A 23,120-nucleotide genomic window follows, 5' to 3' on the forward strand; every position below is an offset into this window, starting at 1 on the left:
TCAGATTCAGAGCCTTTATTTCTCTTGTTCTTGAAATCTGGGTTTGCAGCAAAGCAAAGCTGTCTCTACTTGATTAACAAAGAAAAGGAACTTATATTTTAATATAATTTACAGAAGCATTGATCAAAGGCAAGAGGATGCTTTTCCATATATAGTCCTTTATGACCTCACTACCATTGTTTGTACTTAACTGTTGTAATAATTAAAGAAGCTATTTTATACTCTGGACAAAGCCAAGAGCAATTCTGAGTAATAATTACATAACATTTTGGCTACTTAAAGTTGTAAAACTTTTAAGTTCTTCAGGAATAATACCCAGAAACACTTGTTTTTCCTTTCAGACACTGGAGATGCAGGGGCTGCAGGGCAGGGCCCCCTACACGTGCTCCTTGTCGAACTCGCAGAGGAAGTGCATGGTGAGGTGGCAGGCCACATCGTTCCAACCCCCTGAGGCCACCAGCTCCACGCAGTCCTCCTCGTCGTAGGCGTTGTTTGGTTCCCCGCTGCGCCACTTGCTGAAGGTCTGCATGGGCGAGCGGTCCGCGTAGACGAACGTGCCTTCCCTCTCCAGGTCGTTGATGCCGATGAAGACGCGGGCCAGGCCGGCCTGCGTGATGTAGGCGGCCAGCAGCGCGTTGGCGGCCTCGTCCTTGGGCATGCTCAGTGTGCCGCCCCGGCCCTGGCAGGCCAGCTGCGCGTCCAGGTAGCGCTTCTCCTCCTTCACCAGCAGGTACATCTTCTGCTCCGTCTCGCGCACTCCGGCAACGGCTGCGACGACAGGGCTGCAGGGTGAGCACCGGAGGTCCCCGAACGGAGCACCGACCCAGTGCACCGTGCAGCAGGGGCAGACAAGGAGTCCCGGCCGGGCCCACGGAAACCACCCCCGCAGCCAGCAGTTCGCGGGGGCAGGGCTGGGGGAGGCCAGGGAGCAGGAAGGTGCCCGGAAGCACGTACCGTTCTTTATGAACTTCAGCTCGGCCGTGAGCTGGGTGACCTGGTTGTCCATCTCCCCAATGGCCTTCCTCAGCTGGCTGCACTCGCACGGGATGCCTGCGGATGGAGACCAAGGCCAGCATGTTAGGAGATGAGCCCCCTCCCCAAAGCACCGACGTGATGCAGCAGACACGCAGGCCGTCCAGGCTGTGAGCGAGACTTGACCCTAAAGGCGAGCAGCGGTGGGAGGTCAGCAACAGGGGCGCCCGGGTCAGGTCCGAGTTTCTCAGTCTCGCTTTGGTCACCGTAGTAAGGAATCAGTGGGGTGCAGAAGTGACACGGGGTGGGTGACAGTGGGGGTCGTGACCGTCACCGCGGGAGGATGTCTGGACCGTGTTTCGGGGGCGGGGGAGAGAAGACGAGACGTTTGAGAAGGGTGGTGGAGCTGGGGCCCTTGGGCGATGTTTGGTCACCCATGCGTGGTCTCCTCCCGGACTCTCAAGAGGACCCTAATCTTCGTGCCCTGAGGAGCTCCACGGGGTAAGGAGCCTTCTCGGAATGTCACTGGGCTGTCACAGCGTCCTAGGCGAGTCGCCTGTGGAGGCACACCTGGAGACACACCTGGCTCCAGCATCCGCTCTAGATCAGGACCCGCTGCCGGCTCCGCGCGTCACCCCCACGACTCGGCCCACCCACCAGCTCGGCCCCGCCCACCCGCGGCTCGGCCCTCCTGCGGCCCCGCCCACCCACCTGCGGCCCCGCCCACCCACTCGCGACTCCGCCCTCCCACCCGCGGCTCCGCCCACCCGCGGCCCCTCCCACCCATTGCTCGGCTCCGCCCGCCCACCCGCGGCCCCGTCCACCCACCCGCGGCTCCGCCCCCCCCCCACCCGCTGCCTAGCCCACCAGCGGCTCCGCCCAGCCGCAGGACTTCTCCCCATTCCTGAGGACTCCGCCGCATGAGCGCTCAGCCCACCTTTGCAGTCTGATCATCAGCTTCGGTGTCTTGCCCGTCATCCAGACTCCCAGCCACCCTTTATCACCGAGAGCCCGAACACCCCTACCACCCACAGGGCGCCCTCATCCCGGGGCACCTGGCACCGCCACGCCTGGGTGGGTTCGCTCTGAGGGAACTTTCTCTGAGACGTGTCTTCAAGGTCTCTGGGCCCGCTGTCCACCCGACGGGCCCCTCAGCGCGCACAGGGGCCGCCCCAGGGACGCGGACACCGCGTTCCCACCTCATCCAGAATCTGTGAGGTGTCTCCTGTGTCACCGGCAGGGGGGTGGGGGGACAGACAAGGACCGGCAGGTGCAGACCCGCCAGGAGGGGGTCTCAGCAACGGGTCTGAGCGGCAGCGAGAGCCGAGGGAGGGCGTGGCAGGGACGGGAAACAAGACAGCCGAAGCGGGCAGGGACAGTCCAGCGGGGGTGGGGGAGGCTGTGTGTGGACAACGTGAACCCGGCAGGGACGCTGGAGGCGCGAGCTGGCAGTGGGCTGGCCAGTGAGGGGGGTGGGGCGGGCGGCTCCTCGTGGAGAGAGGGGAAGTGGGGGCGACAGGACGCTGACAGAGAGGACGGGTCTGCTCGCAGCTGGGCCTCCGCGGCCCCCAGGAGGGGTGGCCGGCAGGGACGAGCTGGGCTGGGGTCCCCTGGGGAGTCTGCTGCAAGGACTCCAGAAAGAGCAGAACCAGAAGGTGCAGACATGCTTTTCAGAGAAGCCAGGTGCTCAGAGCCAGTGGGCTCTCCAGAGACGCATCAGGAAAGGACCCCTGTATCTGAGCCGAATGAGGAGCTGGGACCACATGCAGTCAGCAGGCAGACCACGGCCCTAAGCAGGACAGGGACACGTTCAGGCGGGAGGAAACCGAACACTGAAGGAGTCCACAGAGGGAGCGACGCCCGGGGAGGGGAGGCAGGTACTTGTGCTGCTTTCCAGCCCCTTGAAGCATGCTGTCATGATTTATATGTTTTAAAAGTGCAGTTTTAACACACGTTTAATAAATCCTTGGACTCTTTATGCCATACCTGGTTCTCCGTTAGGGCCAGGGGGTCCTATGTCACCAGAATCTCCTTTTTCACCTGCAAAAGAGAAGCAAGGCCAAAGTCACCAAGCAGGGCTGGGGCGTGTTCCATGAGCTCAGACTGTCCAGGTGACAGCGTTCATTCTTCCATGGGCAGTGCCCTGGGGTTTCTCCCGGTCCCTCCTCCCTCAGTGAACTGTAGGGAGACACAGTCTGTCTGCGATCGCTTCTCCAGGCTCTGCTTACATGACCAGGAACACACACACAGCCTGGGACTTGAGAGGTTACCAGACAAGCATTCTTCACGTCAATCCTGGAAAGCCAGCATGTTTCCTAGAACATCCATCATCTCAGGAAATCTTAGGCTCAGTGCCAGTCCTGTCCAAGTCCCTCATCACAGCAAGAGAACCCAGGTAGAACATGTGAACTCAGAGATGAATGGACCTTACAGGTTACCCAGCTAAACAGAGTCAAGATGAGACTGGTCCTCCCCGACCCTCTCTGGGAGGCAGCAAGGTGTCACCATGGACACCTGGGCGCCAGCCTTCCGTGGACAGGACATGCCACTCAGCCACTCTGACTCTCCATCTCTCCCAACTTAGGAAACAAGGGGGTCAGAGAAAGCCACGGAGACAGAGCTTCTAGCTGTCTTGAAATTAGATGATGGATATTTTTAAATCACAGGGATGTCCCTAAAGCATAATCTTTCTTACCCTGAGAGAACCTAAGCATCTCCGCTGACCTGGGGCCAGTGAAGGGACAGTGAAGTGCATATCCCTGGAGACCCGTGTTCTGTCTGATGGAGATGGAGAGCGCTCGGCAGGCTCCACCCTGGTGATGCCTTTGTTTATCAGCATCAGGAGCTTGCGAATGATTCGGGTTCAGCCTGACAAGGGCCCAGCATGGCAGCCTCAGAGACACGGAAGCTCAGGTAAGCTGAGCCCACCGAGTACCTCCAGGGCAAGCTGTCCCCTGTGAGACTCTGACATTTACCCAGAGCACATGCTGTGTGTTACAAGCATGTACACCCCTACTCGTAGGCAGCACCCACTGCCTTTTGCACAGTGGCTGAAAGGCAGAAACCCCTCCAGCGACCCCCAGCAGATGAAGGGGCAAGTACAATGCGGTCCATCCATGCAACAGAATATTGTTCAGCCTGTGAAGGGAGGAGGTCCTGACGCCTGCTGCAGCGGAGACGAACCTCGGAAGCATCGCAGTAGTGAAATAAGATACAAAAGCACAAAGAGTGTGTGACTCCATGTATGTGAACTGTCTAAGTGGGCAAGTTCACAGAACGCAGATAAGCGGTTGCTGGGGCTGGAGGGGAGAGGGGAGTTACTACTTCATGAGGACAGAGTTTCTCTTTGGAGTAACGAAAGCATTTTGGAAATACGTATACAGCGGTGGTGGTTGCACATCACGGCAGTGGGACTCAGTGGCGCTGAACTGGACGCTGAAAGTGATGGATTTTATGTTACCAATGTTTTACCACCACTTTTTAAAGTTTTCCGGAAGCAGTCGTACCCTCCTCTGTGTCACACACATCTGTGTGCTCCGTGATGAATCCCCGGGGCAGGGGCTCCCTGCGGATTTGCTAGGGGCAGAGGCGCTTTGGGGACAGTCCCTGTCCCCAGCGTGGGGCCCGGGGACTGCCCGGTCACCCCATCTGGGGCTTTGAGCCACGAGTGTGTCTAGGTGGCCTCTCCTGATGGGGGCCACAGGGACCTGCCCTGGCCCAGCCTGGCCCTGGCAGGAAGGGCTCCTTGGCCAGGACTGTGATGGACGGTGTGCCCACTCGGCAGAGCCCCTGTAGCCTTCCAGGCCCCCCAGCTTTGGTCTCCTGCCGCCAGCACCTGCGACAAGACCTGTGGGGAGCCTCCATGGGACTGGGGGCCTGCCTGCCTCATCATGAGCCCCGGGGTCCAGCAGAGGTGCAGATAAGCCAGGGGCTCAGAAATCATTTGCCGACGGAGGGTGAAGGGGGCAGAGCATGAGGCTGAGCCACCCCTTGACTGCCCTGGGCCTCGTCGTCCAAGCCCAGCCTCCAGGGTCATGCAGGTCAAAGGGGATGACGTGGGCACTGATGCTGCTTCCCCTGTGCTCGTCTCAGGAAGTCTGAGCCACCAAGCTGGAGGTGGACACACCGTGTGTCCAGAACACCCTCCTTCCGCTGCTCAAACGGGTCTCCTGATTGTCCCCCGAGCCCGGGCAGCTCGTGAGCCCTGCAGGGTGGGGGCACTCCTGCCTGGTGGCACCCAGTCAAGTCTGATCACTCCCAAAACCTAAACATCAGGGCAGACCCGATCACGTGTAAAGCACACACGATAAACACACCCGCCAGCTGCTCTGCAAGCACCCAGTGGTGAGCCTGCGAGGGAACGTGAGCCAGAGGTGCGACTGAAATACCTTTGGAGCCAATGGGGCCGATCTTCCCGTGCCGCCCCACGCCACCTTTCTGTCCCTTGTCGCCCACGTCTCCTGCGGAAACAACGAGATCACGGTCAGCCAAGGCACGGGTAACGCGTACAGGTAACGCGTAGGCACGCCATCCCCCAGAACACACATGCACACACAGCCACGCACACACATGAGGAGGCCGGACACGTAGCCCTTCTTAAACTCTCCAAGGTTGTGGGGTCAACTGACCCCGGAAGGTTACTCATGTCACCTGCTGAGGTATTTCCCTCCCCTAAGTCTTGCACGCTACGGAACAGCAGAGCCTCCTCGCACACCCCAATGTCCTCCACTCAATCAAGCCTCAGACTGAGCACTCCAGCCGGCAGGCAAGTCCTACCTCTGTGATGTTGCCCCAGCTCAGACCAGGTCAAGGTCACAGGACAGAATGCAGGCTGAGGGCTGAACCACGGTGGAGACGGAAACACGCCGCCCAGAGCCACCCGTCTAACATGCCCCCAGTCCAACCAGGGCTGGCTCAGATCCACACAAGGAGGAGGGGTCAGGGGCAGAGTGCGTGCATGGACGCGCTCGTGTTTATTACAGGACAGGTTCATTGCACAGACCAGGTTCCCAGGGTTAGGTCCCCGGTCCAGCCACGAGGCAAGCTCCTGCCCCAGACACCATATGCCCTGCATGATGCTGGGGACACAGGAGCGACAGAGCTCAGCGTCTGCTGGAGGAGGTGGCTCTAACCTCAGTAACGAGTGCTGTAACGGGAGAGGCACGGGGGCCTCTTGGGGTGGTTCGGCTGGTTCCTCATTGACCAGCAGGGCCCGCTGGGACAGTTGCCATGGCCTCCTTAGGGGACGTGCAGATCCGCTAAATTAAACTTGGGCTCCACCAGCAGCCCCATGAAGACCCATGCCCAGAGCAGCTGGAGGTCTTGGAGACCACCTGTCCAACCACAGCTGCAGATGGGAGGGCAGACACAAAGGACTTCACCTACAGTGCGGAGTGGGGCGGATGGTTCCCAGCACGAGGGCCCCACTGCAGAGGGGCGGGCCGCTGGAGCCCGGGGAGTGACCTCCTGCCTGGGGAATGCGCTGCCTCACTCAGAAGACCCACCACCGCAGAGGAGCCTGGGTCACATTGGGGTAGGTCGAGTGTGAGCGTGGGCCTGTCAGCTGGAGTCTGCTGTTTGCTAAGAAGAGTCCAACTAGAAAAGATAAGGACCGAGTGCAGAGCTCCTACAACCTGAGACTCACATCTCCTGAGACCCCTGCAGTGGGGCGCTCGGAACAACACCTGCCCACCCCTCTGCTCCCCCGAGATGGCCCCTGCCACCCCAAGCAGATAGGAGAGGGAGGGGAGGCTGGGAGGAGGGCCTGAAGGGGAAGCACCTCCATCAGGAACAATCTGGTGAAGTGCCTCCTCCCCCATCTCCCCCCACACACAAAACCTCCCAGCTTAGCAGTGGATCAAGTAATGATTCAGTTCATCTGCTGAAGGACGCAGTCAGGGTCTAGCACACACCCTGCTGTTGTAAATAAGTCATAACCTGAGGATGACTGCATTCAGCCCATCTGTGAATTGCACAGCCGAACTTCACCACTAATTCAAGGCTGCCGCTGACACCGGACACCTGTCCCCAGCATGTCTGTGTCCAGCTCCTGCCCTTGGAGGAGTGTGGGAGGTGGCCCCTGCTGTAGGGAGCTCTAAGAAACCAGGTACAGATATGGACAATCAGACGGTCGGACACTAGCGGCTCATGGGGCAGGGAATGGAGGCGGGCCTGGAGCCCAAGGCCAAGGGCAGCGAAGGCGCTGTGGGCCTGCAGACCCAGGGAGAGGCCCCTGGGGGCTTGTCACCACCGGTGGCTGGACCCACCCCAGGGGGGACTCCGCAGGTCTGGGAGGGGTGTCCCCAAGTTCCCAGGCGATGCAGATGCTGGTCTGCATCCTGGTCCCAGAACCAAGCTTGGGGACCCCTGGGGTTTTGGGGGTGCGAGAAGGCTGGAGGTGCAGGAGCCTGCCTGTGCAAGCCAAGGCTGGGGGTCAGCCAGCCCTGCATCTGGGCCCTCAAAGTCGACTCTCTCCAAACAGTGTGATAATAACCTTCTCCTTGTGGTCTGAGATGCTGAACACACAACGCTGCCCACCTGCCCCAGAGGAGCCGTGTGCGAGGTGCTCAGAACTTGGGCCCTGGGCCTGGCTGAACTCCCCTTGTCATTTGACCCCACCTGGACCCACACAGACACACAGAGCCTTGGGCCCACCAGCTCACACACCAGAATCTACATTTTAACACATCCCGGAGTGACTCCAAGGCCCCAAAGCTGGAGCAGGCCCTGGCCTGCTCCCAGCCTGGTGGCCTCACAAGAGGACCTCTGTGCAGAAGGCCGGGCCCTGGGGGAAGCTGGGCCCCAAGTGAGTGGTCGCCCTGGCCAGCACGACCAGTACCCTGTCCTACACGGTTCCCACACATCAGGCTCCCGGAGGGCAGAGTGACAACAGCCACCACCTGTGGGTGCTGCTGCGGGCAGTGTTGGTGCTGGGCAACTCATGTGCACGCACACACACCACGTGTACACACACACACATCTATATTACACACGTGTACACATACACACATGTGCCTGTTACATGTGTGCACGCACATGTATACTAATACATATACACATGCACATGCATTCATGCAAGTGTGCTCGTATACATGCTTGTGCATATGTGTGCATGATACACACATGCACCCATATCCATACACACGTCGACACTCAGCCATGCACACACGCACGAACAACATATCCAGACATGCAAACATAAACTCACACCCTGCAACCCTGTCGTCCTCACTGTACTTGGGCTGGAACCTGGGAGCAGGAGCTCAGCAGGTCCTGCAGTGTGACCGTGTGCATGTGAGACCTTTGGGGTGTGGGCTGCCTCTCCTCAAGGAATATTCTCTCTGTGGGGTTTGCTGGAGAAGAAAGAGGCGAGAACCACGGGGTCCCCTGACAGATCTACATGCTCTCTGCTTGAGGGCAACCCACGGTCAACCAGAAGCAGCAGAAAAGCCGGGTGACTGCCAACCCGGCGGGGACTGGACGCAACAAGAGCCCACTGCCTTCGTCCTGCCCCCTCTCGAGTCCTTTAGGACAAAAAGCAAACTCCCCCGCCCTGGGAACACACTGGACACACTCAGACCCTGTCCTTCCATGCCTCCGGACCTGGCGGTGGCGGCTCCCGGGGAGCCCGTCCCCTCCACTAATGAGACAGGCACTGCGCACACTGTCCTCTGTACACGCACGAGGATGGGGCTCGCAGCGGGCTGGCGATCCTCATTAATTTTAATGAAGATCTCACACGGTCCTTTGAAGAGGAGACAGGGCAGAAAGAGCACTTGGCAGCCTGCTTCCTCAGCAATTTTTAACAGGGATGACACACGCGTTCCAGCGCCTAGAAAGCCCATCAGGGTCGGGATCACCCTCCACCCTCCCGCACCGGGAGGGGCCCCAGCTCCTGTGCTCGGGGGCCGGCGGGCGGCCTCTTAGCTGCGTGTCTGGGGGCTTGAGATGACACGCGTTTAGCAGGTGGTGTCAGCAAGCACAGCTCGTGTGGGAAGTGCAGGCAGGACTCGCATTCCAATGAAGGACCCCGACAGCGGTGAGGGGGTGGAGGGGGGGGAATCTGCTGCAGCGCATGAGCCGTCTTTGTTCTTCCAGAAAAGCCAGCCAGCAGCTTGCAGGCACTTTCTGCTGCAGCTGCTTTGAGTTCCCAGCAGGGGAGCTGCTCCGTGTGTGACCAGAGACCCCCCCCCCTCCCCCGTCAACACATGGCATGCCAGCCAAAGTGGAAGGCCCCCGCCTGCAGCAGCCCCACATGGACCCAGCCGGCCCTCCGTGGAAGCTGAGCTGAGAAGGGCGCCAGGGGCAGGGTGCCTTGGTCCCACCCAACCCACCCCCTGGCACCGGCTGCCAGTCTTACCCACCTCGGCCGCCCCCCAAACCAAAGCTGAAGCTGCATAAGCCCAGCTGGTCCTTCTGGTTGGGGGAGCATCTCAGGGCAGAACATCTGCCCAGAGGGCAGCAGGGGGAACCCAGCCCAGCGTGGCCAGATGCCTCGGCCACAGACCACCCCCCTCCCTGGAACCTGGGGAGGGGCAGGTCCCCGCACAGTCACCCCGGCCCTCAGACAGGCCACCCACAGATTTCAGACGCATTCCTTCCAGATGTTTCCCAGACAACTGACTGAGGGCCTTCCAACGGCCGGGTCCTTGATGGGATGGGAAGACTCCAGTCAGGAGCCAGCGGAGAAGGGAAGGAAGGGGTCCCATGGGGAAAACGGTGCAAACCAGGGAGACTGGACACCCATGGGACATTCTGGACATCTGGAGAGAATCCCTCACACTTTCTCAGCAACTAACAAAAACGTTCCTGGTCAGACAACTAGGATCTCACACGCCTGGGGCAACTGAGTCTGCGGCCGAAACTAGAATCTGCGTGCTGCAACGAGAGCTCCCGCCGCGTCCCCGCAAAGGCCTGACGCGGCCAGAGAAGAAAATACGTCTTTTTTAAAAAGCACACTGATGTAGACTCTCACTGCCGCCAGGCTGGCAGCTCTCTGAGGCAGGGAGGGTGATGGCAGATGGCCTCCTTTTGCTTCAATAAGAAAGAGTGAACAGATTTGACCCTTTTGAACGGCCATATCCACTCATACTTCAAAGACACCAGCATTTCGATCTACAATTACATGCCTGGAATTTATCTTCAAGCTCCACTCATGCACATTAAGAATGACATTTAAAGATGACTCACTGCAGCAAGGCCCTAGGAAACTGCAAACCTGCAGTAACAGGAGACCTGCCAGCTAAGGCACGGAGACCGCGTCGTCGGGAGGGAGCCAGCAAACCCGTGTGTCCTCCTGTGGACAGAGCTCCAAGTGCACGGATAAGCGGAAAGAACAAAACGCACAACGGTGCATACATTTTGCAACCGCTCCTACAGAGCAGGGAAGACCAGAGCTCACTTGGCCATTCCAAAATAGCTCTGCGAAGATGAAGAACCCTGACAGGTGATCAGAGGGGAGGGTGGCTGGTGGGGAAGGAAGGAGGCTAGTCCCTGGGAATATACGTTTTGAACTTTGAGCCAGGAGCATAGTTGGTTTATTTTTGAATTAATTTGTTCCAAGTAACGGGAGAATAAATAAAAGCCAGCTCCTGGGCTTGACGGAGGGGTGATGGTGGCAGAACTGCTCTAGGTCTTGCCTGGGACCAGGGTTTCACGGGCAGAGTCATGGATGGCACAGCCCAAAAGGCGGCGGTGGGTAAATCACACCTCGAAAGAATGAGCAAACGGCATGGGCTGACCAGCACAATGGCCCTTCCCGTGCGGTTGCAGCCTCCTCCTGACCCCAGTGTTGAGAGCTCAGCTGGGGACGAGCCGGAGCACCTCAGGGCGTGGGCTCCCAGGACAGTGTCCCAGTGTTGACAGAGCACACACCGCTTTTAAGGACTTTGCAAATTTTAAAGCAGCAGCAGTAAGTGAACCCTAAGGGGGACATTGGTTGACATCGCCACGCACCGTGTAGCTGCTTCCCTGTGAGCCTCAGCACCACCCCAGGAAGCAGGCTACACGACACCGTTTTACTAATGAGGGAACAGGTTCAAAGTGACTTCCGTTCTCGGGTTTCAGAACCCCCCAAAAAATGACTAGGGTCCATCAGCCATAAACAGGAGGCCACAGAGTGCCCCCCACCATGGCCCAGCCAAATCTGTGCCCTCTCCCCTGCACACCGAAGTAACTGCTTCCATCACTGTCTGCACACTCTCATAACTGCGCCTGCGTGTAACAATCGCTGGCACACGAGGGCCAGCCAGGGCTGAGCGCCATGCCCTGAGCCGTCCCGCGACGTGCGCCTCCCAGGAGGCACCTTGTTTCTTGGCACCAGGCAGGCAGGACCCGGGAGCACTGTTTACAGAGCACTCTGGGCACCTGCTCACTCACACCCCCCACCCTCTTCTCCCCCAGCAGTGCCCCCGGGGCCAGGGGTGGCAGGTACCTTTCTCTCCCGTGGGGCCAACTCTTCCGGGCCGTCCTGGGGCGCCTTTGTCCCCCTTCTCACCAGCATCCCCTGCGGAAGAAGCCATAGGCCGTTAGGACCTCACACCGAGCTCTGGGCCCTGGCATCTGTGCGGAGGGAGCAACCAGAGAAAGCACTCCACGTCTGTGTCTCCGGCCAGGGCCCCAACCTCCCTCCTGCCCAGCCCCCAGGGGCTTCACCCCTGCTCCCCGACCCCCTCCCAGCCGGTCTCCCTCCCTAGTCTGCTCTCAGGACTCTGCATCCTCACCCACCCTCTCCCTGCAGCAATGCTCCAGCCCCTCTCCAGACTGGCGCCCAGTCTTTCCACTGGCTTCTGTTTCATTTATTTTGTTCAAAACTGAAACAGGGAACTGGGCTGTCTGTTGAGTCTCCCGGGTACCACATACTTGGCACGTCCCAAATTGACCCCAGGGTTTCCCCCAGAAGTGAGTCTCTTCTGTGGACTTTCCTGCCGTTGAGACATCGACTCGCCCAGATGCCAAGCCCCAGGCCCTGAGTCATTTCTGGTTTTCCATCCCCCTTGTCAAAGCTAGCGGGCTACAGTCCATGGGGTCGCAAAGAGACAGAGAAGTCGCTCAGTTGTGTCTGACTCTTTGTGACTCCATGCACTGTAGCTGACCAGGCTCCTCCATCCATGGGATTCTCCAGGCAAGAATATAGGAGTGGGTTGCCATTTCCTTCTTCAGGGAATCTTCCCAATCCAGGGATCAAACCTGGGTCTCCCGCACTGCAGACAGACTCTTTACCATCTGAGCCAAAGACTGGGATGCAACCAAGCCAGTGAGCATCCACCAACTGTGCACAGGCCAGCCAGCTCCCCCGGTCTCCCTCTGCAGCCCCCGTGCCCAGCCGTGTCTCTGCAGCTCTGGGGGCGTGTGGACCACGAGCCTGCCCTCACACGGCTTGGGACAGGGGATAGGTCTTAGAGAACCCTGCCGGAGCAGGTCAGGATGTGGCAGGAGCGAGGGCGGAGTCCTGACAGAACATCCAGTCCTCCCCCTGCCTGCCCCAGTCCCGGCTCCAGTCCACGCCGGAACGACCTTCCTAAAACACAGAGCCCATTAGGACACCTCCCTTGGTTGGCGATTCAAAACCACCAACAGCCAAATGTCCCTAAAAATAACGTCCCGTCTCTAAGCCCCACAAGCCTGTTCGCAGAGCCCAGGTCTTTCTCACATGCTGCTTCCACCTGGAGGGGTTTCATCTCATCATCAGACCCTCCAGGAGGCTTCACCTCCCCACCCCCCGCAAGGCGAGTCTCCCTTCTCTGGAGATGGGGAGCCTGTCCTCACCGCAGTCATCACGCCTCACGTAGCCTCCCACCGCCCCTGCTCCCGGGAGTGGCTGTGGCTGATGCGCCTTCCCCGGTGTGCACAAGTCCGAGTGCACTTCCGTCCTGCGTGAACGCCCCCTGTGCACCTTCACGGGGTGGCCATCTTCTCTGAGATTACCAACTCCCCAGTGACATTCCCCAAACCAATCATCTGGCCCGAAGTGTGTGAGCTGGGAAGCATTCAACAAAGAGACGAGCAAAGTGAGCGCCAAGGAGACCTGGAAGGTGGGGGGCCGTGTCACTGCCCCCCAGCACAGCCGTGGTGCCTCCAGGGCCACTACTCGGGCGACCAGCATGTGCAGCACACACACGGGCCCTTGAATCGCAGGGTAGTTCTCGGGATTTTTTCTTATCTTTCAAAAAGGAATGGCAACCCACTCCAGTACTCTTGCCTGGAAAATATCATGGATGGAGGAGCCTGGTAGGCTACAGTCCATGGAGTCGCAAAGAGACATGACTGAGTGACTTCACTTTCTCTCTTTAAAAAGGAAGGAAACCATTGCAGCAATGGTACTGGGAGAACCACTCAAAGTCCGGCATGAAGAACCAGCTAACAGACTCATCTGTTACCGCCAGGAATTGGCAGACACTGCAGGGCCACCGGCATCGTGATGGAGAAGGAACAACCCAGGAGGCAGGACTCGGGGGGCAGCCAGAACCTGCTCTGAAATGAGACCCGGAGGATCCCCGCAAAGATGAGAGGGAACATGAGCAAATGGCAGTGAAGAAGGACCAACTAGGGATCTTCTGCATCAGATGAATTTCCAAAACCAGTTACTCGATAGACAGGGCTTCCCAGGTAACACTAGTGGTAAAGAACCTGCCTGCCAATCCAGAAGATGTGGGCTCCATCCCTGGGTCAGGAAGATGCCCTGGAGGAGGGCATGGCAACCCACCCCAGTGTTCTTGCCTAGAGAATCCCATGGATAGAGGAGCCTGGAGGGTGACAGTCCATGGGGGTCGCAAAGAGTCGGACGTGACTGAAGCAGCTTAACACACACATAGACAGGCTGAGCAACAGAATAGCCAACGACAAGTCTACTTTATGAAACAAAAGATTAGACAGAAGGACTTGGATGCAGGGCTGCAAAGTTTTGTTTCGGTTTTGAAGTTACTGAGTCGGGAGTTGAAGAAAAAACCTACAAATCCCCACACCCCCCGCTCAGGAATTCCAGAAAGGGGAATAGACGTTTGAGCCTTCATAGCTGTGATTTTCCAGCTCTGGGGAAAGTCACGAAGGGTGTGATGCAAGCACCCATGGAGCAGGAGCAGAAAAAAATGGGGGAAACAACTCAGACGTGCTAGAGTGACAGACGGGACGTCCGGAATAAAGAGAAAATTCTGCAAGCAACACAAGCAAAAGGAATTTTTAAAGCCTGCGTGCATGTAAATGGGAATTAGACAGATGTAGAATCCCCAATAGCGACATGGGCTACGAGAATAAAATGAGGCACGTTTTCAACAAAAGGCCATAATTTAGACAAAGATCAGAAGGGGCCTCCCCAATGACACGGCTTCTGACGGGGGCCTGCTGAAGCAGGCGGATGCACCCAGGCGGGAGTGGGGGGAGAGGACCACCTGGGCGGGTGAGGAGCGGCGAGCCGGGGGTCTGGGCCGTTGGGTGAGGAGCCCGGAGCAGCTGGCGCTGGGACCAGACGCCCCGCCAGGGAGGGAAGCGCCCACCAGGGCACCCCCTGCATCGCGGGAGGGCAGTGAGGAGGGTGTGTCTGCGTCTCTGAGAGCACCTGGGGAGCCCGGACCTCACAGAGGCCTCAACAATCCTGGAAAAGTAGCACCAGCAAACCCCCCAGGTTTTCTTTCGTCGGTTAAGATGGACTCAGAGAGCTCACACACCGCTCCAGTCATCTCCATAACATCACCACCTCGGCCTCCGCCCCCCGCTGCCCCATGTGATGCGGGAACCGTGTCCACTTCATGGATGAAGACTCAGGCCAGAGACAGGCCACGCCTCCCGGGACCGCCAAGCCCCGGGGAGAGGACAGGCTGCCAACCCCCTCCTTGGGGAGAGAAAGCCGTCAGTCATGCCACCTCCTGCCCTGCGTCCACCCACTTCCACGGGCCGTCTCCGAGGATCCAGCAGGGGTTGGGAGTAAGGATCCAAGGTCAGCAAGAGCCTGAAGAGCCCCAAACGTCACCTCATATTTCCCGACTCTCCTTGCTGAGACAGGAATAGGAATAAGACGTCGCCCGACACAGTTAAGGCTTCCTGAGGAGCGGGACCCATAGGGCTTCTTTCTTTTTTCTAATTAATTTAATTGTAGGGTAATTACTTTACAATACCGTGGTGATCTCTGCCGTACATTGACGTGACTCAGCCACGGGCCTCCCCCCATCCTGAACCCCCTTCGCACCTCCCTCCTCCGAGGGGTTTCTCTTCCGAGTCTAGGCAGAAACCCCCTCCTCACCCTTCTCCCGAGGCTCTGACCCGTGACTCTCTAGCTCCAGGCCCTTCAAGCCTCCCCCAGTGGATGGAGGCCCCAGCCTTCCTCAAGGTCCTGCCGTGGGGCGTCCAGAACCTGGAGTCCGTGGGCCTCCTCATCCTGGGCCATGTAGACTGTCCCACCTAGCTCCCTCATCTCTGACGAAGAGGGGATGACCCGTGTGCACACGGCATGCTGGGGGTCGCTGGAAAGACTCACCCCCCTGCTCACCCACCCTGGGAGGCAGCCCAGACCCCGAGACTCAGCGGCAGGAAGCTCCTGACCACCTGTCCTGTGACCTTGACCTTGACCTCCTCTTTGCAGGCACGCCCTAGAGGCGCTTCCAGGAACATAGGCGGTTTCCAAGCCCTGTTGGTGTTCGGCAGGGCTTGAATTCATGGTGTCTGCTGTCTGAGGGCACAGAGCCTACGCTCCTGCGGGGCTGGGGGTGTGCTCGCTGGGGACTGTCTTCCTGACCCCTCCCGCGCACACATGTTACACGTATCCCGCAAGGCGCACACACCCAGGAGCGCCGGAGCCTTTCCCTACACCTGGGTCTCTGTCGGGCGCTGATCTGGGGCCAATTTGCTACATCAGGTTCTGAATGACGGGTATTTGTAGTGTCTCGACCAGCAGAGACTGACGCTGTGCTGTCTTGCTCATTTCCCGCGGCCGTGTGCATATGTCCTCCGGCCTCGCGCAAGGGAAGACCACGTGTCCTGTACGTATGGCTCGCCCCGCGCCTGCGCACCACGCCGACCGTGCACGAGCTCCCCCGCCTAGACCGCACTCAGGGAGACGCTCCACCCGAGTGGGAAGGCACGACCGTCAGTAGATTCAGGCCCTGCATCGCCCGGCTGAGTCCACAGCCGCGGGGGAGGACCACAGCGGCTCGGCTCTCACCACACCTGCTGCAAATGCCGTCTGCGGGCAGGCCTCCCCAGGCCAAGCGCAGGGCAGAGGTGCCCCAGCAACGGAAGGAAGGGGCCGGGAGACCGCAGGAGAAGAGGGTACGGGCCCGGAGCAACATTTCAGAAGAGCGAAATTCCCAAGTGCGTGTATGAGTCACCTAACTGGTTCTATCAACCTCCCTCCAATCAATTTTTTTTCCAGTAGTCATGTATGGATGTGAGAGTTGGACTATAAAGCTGAGCACTGCAGAACTGATGCTTTTGAACTGTGGTGTTGGAGAAGACTCTTGAGAGTCCCTTGGACTGCAAGGAGATCCAACCAGTCCATTCTAAAGGAGATCAGTCCTGGGTGTTCATTAGAAGGACTGATGTTGAAGCTGAAACTCCAATACTTTGGCCACCTGATGGGAAGAACTGACTCATTGGAAAAGACCCTGATGCTGGGAAAGATTGAGGGCAGGAGGAGAAGGGGATGACAGAGGATGAGGTGGTTGGATGGCATCACCGACTCAATGGAGATGAATTTGGGTAAACTCCGGGAGTTGGTGATGGACAGGGAGGCCTGGGATGCTGCAGTCCATGGGATCGCAAAGAGTCGGACACGACTGAGCAACTGAACTGAACTGAACCAATCAATTGGATAAAACCTTCAGAATAACGATGCTGTTTTAAAATCTCTGAGTGGCAGGCTTGCTAATACACACTTGTATTCTCCTCCCTGCAACCCCACTGTTCCAGCCATAATGGAAAGGGCTCTTACTCTCTCTGAATGCAAAGAGAGATTGCTATTTTTGGGTCTGCAAACGGACCTCATCTCGAGCACAGTGCCAGTTGGGGGAACACTGCCTGGAGTCGTGCTGAGAAGAACCTGAAGCCCCTGTGACTCAGTGGAGGAGGCGTCCGCATGGGACGGTGGAGGCAGCAGCATTTAAGATCCCCTGTGCCTCCAGGCTCCGTTTCTAAGGAGACGGGCACCAGCTCATCCTCTCGGGCTGAGCCTGGCCCGGCGTTTGTCTAATGGACAAGTGGAGGCCACGCACCTCCTCTTTCACCTTAAGAGCAGGACCCATATTGTGTTTTTACTTCCATCCCCACTGGCCAAGGCCATTCCTGACACGCGTGCAGTCATCAGACCTTTCACAGGCTCTTGTGGGCATGTTTTGGGCAGGTGTGGCCGGCGGAGCCCTCGTCCCTTCCCTGGCTCCCTGTGTGGCTGGAGCACCCAGTGGTCAGGAAGCCACTTGGAGAGGGCAGGGGGCGGCAGGGCATCCCCTGTGCCCTGAATCTGGGTGTGACGCTGATGCTCTACACACCAAGCGCTGGAGAAGTCCCAGCCCCATCACGACCCTGAGCTTCATGGAAGGGCCTAGGGTCAAAAAGGCCTCTCTCGGCTCCTGGGGCCTCCTGCTCTCTGCAGCCGGGGAGCATCGCAGAGCGCCTGCGAGGTCAGAGATGGAGCTGTGAGCCGGGGATCCAGGCGGTGAGGACCAGCTGAGTGCAGCTGCCCCCTGCTCCCCCTCTCCCCCGCCGCAGTGGCCCAGGTCTGGGGGGCGGGCCCTGCCGTGATGCCAGAGCCTTGCTCTGCAGGGGGCATGCATGCACGTGGACCTGAGCATCTCCCCTCCACCCTTCCCCTGCTGCCTACACCCACCCCCGCCCCCGTAAAGCCCAGAACACTGAATCCCTCCTCGCTTCCGGTCAGCACCTTCTCAGCCCAGAAGGCTCTCACGCGGCCCCGCAGTTCTGAGTCAGAACATGCCACAGAGAGTAACCAGGCGAGGTGCGGGCAGGTCCATCAGCGTGACTCTGGGGCCGGTTCACAAGGAGCCTGCAGAATCCAACATCATGAAGCTCGCCCCACATAGCTGCTGCAGCTTCTGTTTGCCAGTTATCCCTCAGCAAAGCTGGATATCTAAGAAAGAACCAGCTGCCTAGATTTCCAGGGGCTTTTGTAAACATACTAGGAAGTTTCTCCACTGGAATTGCCGATTTGATGTCGGCAGACTAGCGTGAAACTACACGTGTGAGATGAGGCTGCCCCTGAGATCTGGAATCCAGACCCAATGCTAAGTGACAGCGTGTCGCCCATGGCCCCAGACATCCCACACTGCCGCTTGGAGCCTGTCCTACTGCCTGCTGGCGGGTGAGCCTTGACGAACAGGGTCTCGGCAGATTCACCGACACACCCCGTCTGCGGGAGAACTCACATCGCGTTTGCTCACTGCACCTGCCCAGCCTGTGCGTGTGGGAGGGGCAGGGAGGACAGCCGGTCAGCTCTCTGCGGACCGGCCTTCACCTGGGAGTTCATTGGCTCATCCCTGCCCGCAGCACGGTGTTAGGTGGTGAGAGACCACTGCTGAAGGAAGCGACTGGTCCCTGGGGCGGCTGCCGGTGGGGGAGAAAGCCCTGCGGGGCCTGTGGAGCACTCAGGTCAGAGACACCTCATCTGGATGTGGCAGAAATCGTCCCGAAGCAGATGGAAACAGCATCTTCTCAGAAGTGCCCTCGAGATTCGCTTGTAAACCCAGACACCTGACTCTAGATGCGGCCCCCGTTTTGTATTTAATCTGTGGACTAAGCTGAGCTGTAGACAGGCGGGCCTCACCCTCCTGGGCTCTGTGCTCAGAAGCGCAGCTGCTGATACGGCAGTGGGTCTCCTTCCAGCTTTTCTTCCAACTTCTGTCCATTTGTATATTTTTATTGGGATTCGGAAGGGACCGTTTAAAATTGCTGACTCTTCCTACAACAATTGGTCTCTGTGTAAAGCATTCTTTAGAACCCCTTCCTGGTTGCGTTTCCCAGGTTACCCGCCTGCCCACCAGCCGCCATGTGGGTGGCGCTGCCCGGGAGGCCTGGGGACTGTACCTTTGAGGCCGGGAACGAGGATCTGCACGGAGCAGGCGTCGTCCACTGTCTGCTGCGCGGCCCCAGCCCGGAGCGCACACAGGAAGGCCAGGCCCATCAGAGCCAGAGCCCGCTTCATGGTGAGGCTGGCAGGACGCTGACTCCTGGAGGGAGGGGCAGGAATAAACAGCGTCGGGAATTCCAAAAGCCCGACAGTGAGTGACAGTGCGCAGGCTCTGGGGCGTCCCTCTCTCTCTCCCTCTCTCTCTCTAACTCTGTCTCTTTCTCACTCGGGTGCCAACTTAAACCTCCACCCAGACGTCCCCTTTGCCCAGCAGTGACAACGAAGACCATATTACTCTAGATTCTCGTCTTCTGGTTCTTTATAACTAAGGTTCAATACACACAAAGGCGTGTTCATCGTCAAAAACCAAACGCCGGAGAGCCGCCCCTTCATACGACGGCATCCTGACCCCAGTGTCTGGTGCCTGCCCCAGCCCTGCCTCCTGCAGAGGGGCCCGTCCCCACACCTGTGAGCCCGCCCGCTCCCCCTGCCCTGAAGTCAGCTCAGCGGATTCCTGGACAGCGCAGGGCTGGTGCGCCCGGCTCTCAGCCATGGGATCCTGGTTCACACTGCGTGGTCTTCCCTGCTTTACTCAACAGTTTGTTTTGCTTGGTTAGTTGCTCAGTGTGTCCGACTCTTTGTGACCCCGTGGACTGTAGCCCACCAGGCTCCTCTGTCCATGGGATTCTCCAGGCAAGACTACTGGAGTGGGTTGCCTTTTCCTCCTCAAGGGGCTCTTCCTGACCCAGGGATCAAACCCTTGTTTCCTGCATTGCAGGTGGACTCTTTGCTGCTGAGCCACCAGGGAAGCCCTTAGTCAACAGCAGCACTCCAGGATGCATCGCACTATGCTGCTACAGGCGTCTGTGGCTTATCCGTTATCTCCTTACATCCAAGAGAAGGTGGCTTATCCGTTATCTCCTTACATCCAAGAGAAGGCATCTCAACAGGAGCGCGGCGGCGGGGAGAGAGGGAACCACCACTCTAGCGGCAGATCGCTTGTGCTCAGGTCGATGGACACGGGCTTATTGGTGTTTGTGGGATGCAGGCCATGTTCAGATTGTTTTAATCCAAAGCGTACATGAGAGTATCCTCTCGAGCTAGAAACAACTGCGTCAGGAGACTCTCAGGGTGTTTAGCAAGACCTAGTGCTCTGACACGTAAAACACACTTGCTCCTTGGAAGAAAAGCTCTGACCAAGCTGATAGCGCATTAACAAGCAGAGACGTTACTTTACCGACAAAAGTCCATATAATCAAGGCTATGGTTTTTCCAGTAGTCATGTATGTGAGAGTTGGACCATAAAAAAGGCTGAGTGCCAAAGAATTGATGCTTTTGAACTGTGGTGCTGGAGAAGACACTTGAGAGTCCCTTGGACTGCAAGGAGATCCAACCAGTCCATCCTAAAGGAAATCAGTCCTGAATATTCATTGGAAGGACTGATGCTGAAGGTGAAACTCCAATACTTTGGCCACCTGATGCTAAGAAATGACTCATTGGAAAAGATCCTGATGCTGGGAAAGATTGAAGGTGGGAGGAGAAGGGGACAACAGAATGAGATGGTTGGATGGCATCACCAACTCGATGGACATGAATTTGAGAAACTCCAGGAATTGGTGATGGACAGGGAGGCCTGGGATGCTGCAGTCCATGGGGTTGCAAAGAGCCGGACACGACTGAGTGACTGAACAACAACGGCTCCGACTTGGTCTCGAGAAAGGGGAGCAGCGGGAGGAGGACCCTGAGCGGCAGACAGCCCCCTCAGCCCTTCCCTCATCCCCTGGCCCTCTGCCCACTCCTGTGTCTGTGCCCACCCACCCAGCAGGTCCTGCCAGCAGAAGTTGGGGTAGGCAGACCCTGGTGGGAGCCTGTTTCCCAGCCTTCAGGCTCCTTCCTGCCCTCTTAGAAGAGGAATTTTGTTTTATAAACCAGGAAGCTGCAGCTCCTCCTGGCGCCTCTTCAACAACAACACCCTTATCTCCCAGCCAGGACCCGGGAGGCCAGAGCCCTCGAGACTGGGACCCTCCCCTCCGTGAAGGAGGCAGCTTTGTGGAGGGGAAAGGAAATTCAATTTGGAACTTTTAGTAGAAATACATGGTAAGAATGAAACAGGCAATGAAAAAAATGCGGCTTCCCGCACGCCAAACATGCAGTTGTCCGTTTTCATTAAGCGCCCACAGCGGGCCCAGCACCTTACGGGCACCTCGAGGGCCTGCAGAGCAGCGCCGCGGGTCTCGGGGGCAGAAACCCCACCCCTCTCGCCGTGTTGTTCCTGCAGTGACCCTGGGCCTCCCCTGCAGCCACAGCACGGCCAGCGTCACCCCAAAGGCACACGTCTTTCCGGTCTTCTTACCAAGACCCTCAAAGGAAGAAGAGGCCTTTTCCGTATTTCCCTCCCTAACTTTACGAGAATCATCTGTGTGTTCTCTTATTTGGCATATAGGTTGTTCAAAACTGTAAATAAAATTGGGGAGCTGTGAAAGTTTGGGGTGCTGCTCTGCTCATCCCCAGGGCAACACGTTTCCCATCAAACTGAAAACCCAGTTACACACACTCGGTGGCTCCCAGACGTCCGCTTTCAGCTTCAGGACTGCGGCCCAGCTCCAGCCCGCAGGCAGGCAGCTGGGGGGTGGGTGCCCCTGCAACACTGCACAGCCCGGTGCTGGAGGCGGGATGACCCCTCCCCGATCATAAAAGGACCCGACACAAGGGGACCTGACTTGTCCTGACAGTTGCCTTCTGCAGCCCCTTCCTGACTCCCGTCACTGAGTCCCACCTGGAGCTGCTGGGCGGACATGAGTTTGGGTAAACTCCGGGAGGTGGTGACGGATGGGGAGGCCTGGCGTGCTGCGGTTCATGGGCCGCAAAGAGTTGGACACGCCTGAGTGACTGAACTGAACTGAACTGAAAGCAGAGGAGCCGTTCTCCTGGGCGCCCCTCCTGCGGGGCACGCACCCGGCTGGGACTCAGGAAAAGCTGCTTCTCCCCGTCTTGAGTCAGCTTGGCAGCGCTTGCCTTGGTCTCCTAGTAACTGGTACACCAATTGCTTCTCCTTGCTCGGCTCCAGGCAGTCTCCACCATGAACCAGAGAATTATCCTGGCCTTGGTCCCTGCGACAGGCTGACCTGGAGCAGACCGCTCCGCCCCGCACCCGGTACCCCCGGTGCCCCCCAGCAGCCACGCCTCGTGGCCCCAGCATCTCCCGCGTCCCGCCCCGAGGCTGCAGAGGGGCCAGCAGAGTCCCTACCTGAGGCGCACACCAGGCGGAGGGGGAGTCCTGACTGTGGCCGCGGGGACCCTGGGCCCCGGGCTGGGTCTGCGCTCAGACCCGCACGTTGGGCGAGTGGCCTGGCTGTCGGCAGGGCAGCGACTCCACTCCGGCCGGGGCTGCAGCCTTATCTGCAAACGGCTTCCTGTTTGCAAAGCCTCAGGCGGAGGAGGGAGTTTGGGAACTCGGGGACATGTGAGAAGTCGGGGTCTCAGGGCCCCTCACTCTTCCCCCAAAACTTCCATACCAGTCCCTTCTTTATGCATCTTTCCTGTTCCTCTTTCTTTCTTTTGAATAAATAAGCATGCATATTGTGGGAATGCAGCAGAGCAGAAAGGAGAGTGACAATTATCACCTGATATCACACAGAATACAGGCTGACATACTGTATTTTTTTTCCACGTGGGTTTCACTCCAAAACCATGAAGTACTCACCTGCTGCTTGCCGAGACCTAATCTGTGCGTGTGTGTGCTGAGTCGCTTGTCGTGTCTGACTCTGCAACTCTATGGACTGTAGCCTGCCAGGCTCCTCTGTCCATGGGGATTCTCCAGGCAAGAGTATTGGAGTGGGTTGCCACGCCCTCCTCCAGGGGATCTTCCTGACCCAGAGATCAAACCCTTGTCTCTTATGTCCCCTGCATTGGCAGGCGGGATTCTTTACCACTACCACCACCTGGGAAGCCCTAACCCATGATAAGACCGCAAAAGCCCTCCACTCACTGGAATTTCATTTAAGGGAACACAAGCCAGATCCATGACTGGATGGATCTGGCTTCCGTGTGGCTGGAAGTGGGGTGCAGGGGTGGGGGTGTC

General features: G+C 58.2%; 1 protein-coding gene across 2 annotated transcripts; it reads right to left on the minus strand.

Moving 5' to 3' along the window:
* Positions 1-22,870, minus strand: COLEC11 (collectin subfamily member 11). 2 transcript variants are annotated; one of them, XM_006054155.4, is made up of 7 exons: positions 22,743-22,870; positions 18,997-19,139; positions 11,405-11,476; positions 5,361-5,432; positions 2,959-3,012; positions 955-1,050; positions 1-768 (listed from the first exon to the last, which is right to left on the minus strand). In XM_006054155.4, the coding sequence occupies exons 2-7, from the start codon at positions 19,112-19,114 to the stop codon at positions 377-379; spliced, it is 804 nt and encodes a 267-aa protein (XP_006054217.1). In that variant the 5' UTR covers positions 19,115-19,139; positions 22,743-22,870; the 3' UTR covers positions 1-376. The 2 variants fall into 2 exon arrangements, with proteins under 2 accessions (XP_006054217.1, XP_006054216.1); XM_006054154.4 differs by lacking the exon at positions 22,743-22,870 and adding an exon at positions 22,287-22,444.
* Positions 22,871-23,120: the final 250 nt, after the last annotated feature.

The sequence above is a fragment of the Bubalus bubalis genome, chromosome 3 (genome assembly GCF_019923935.1).
Source record: "Bubalus bubalis isolate 160015118507 breed Murrah chromosome 3, NDDB_SH_1, whole genome shotgun sequence".
NCBI classification, from domain to species: domain Eukaryota; kingdom Metazoa; phylum Chordata; class Mammalia; order Artiodactyla; family Bovidae; genus Bubalus; species Bubalus bubalis.

Bases quoted from the DNA above. Each gene is read 5' to 3' on its own strand.
- COLEC11 (XM_006054155.4), bottom strand. From the start codon at position 19,114: ATGAAGCGGGCTCTGGCTCTGATGGGCCTGGCCTTCCTGTGTGCGCTC. The intron at 1,051-2,958 runs GTATGGCATAAA...CTCCATCCGCAG, and splicing joins TGGCCCTAACGGAGAACCAG to GCATCCCGTGCGAGTGCAGC. The intron at 769-954 runs GTACGTGCTTCC...CTGTCGTCGCAG, and splicing joins GCTGAAGTTCATAAAGAACG to CCGTTGCCGGAGTGCGCGAG.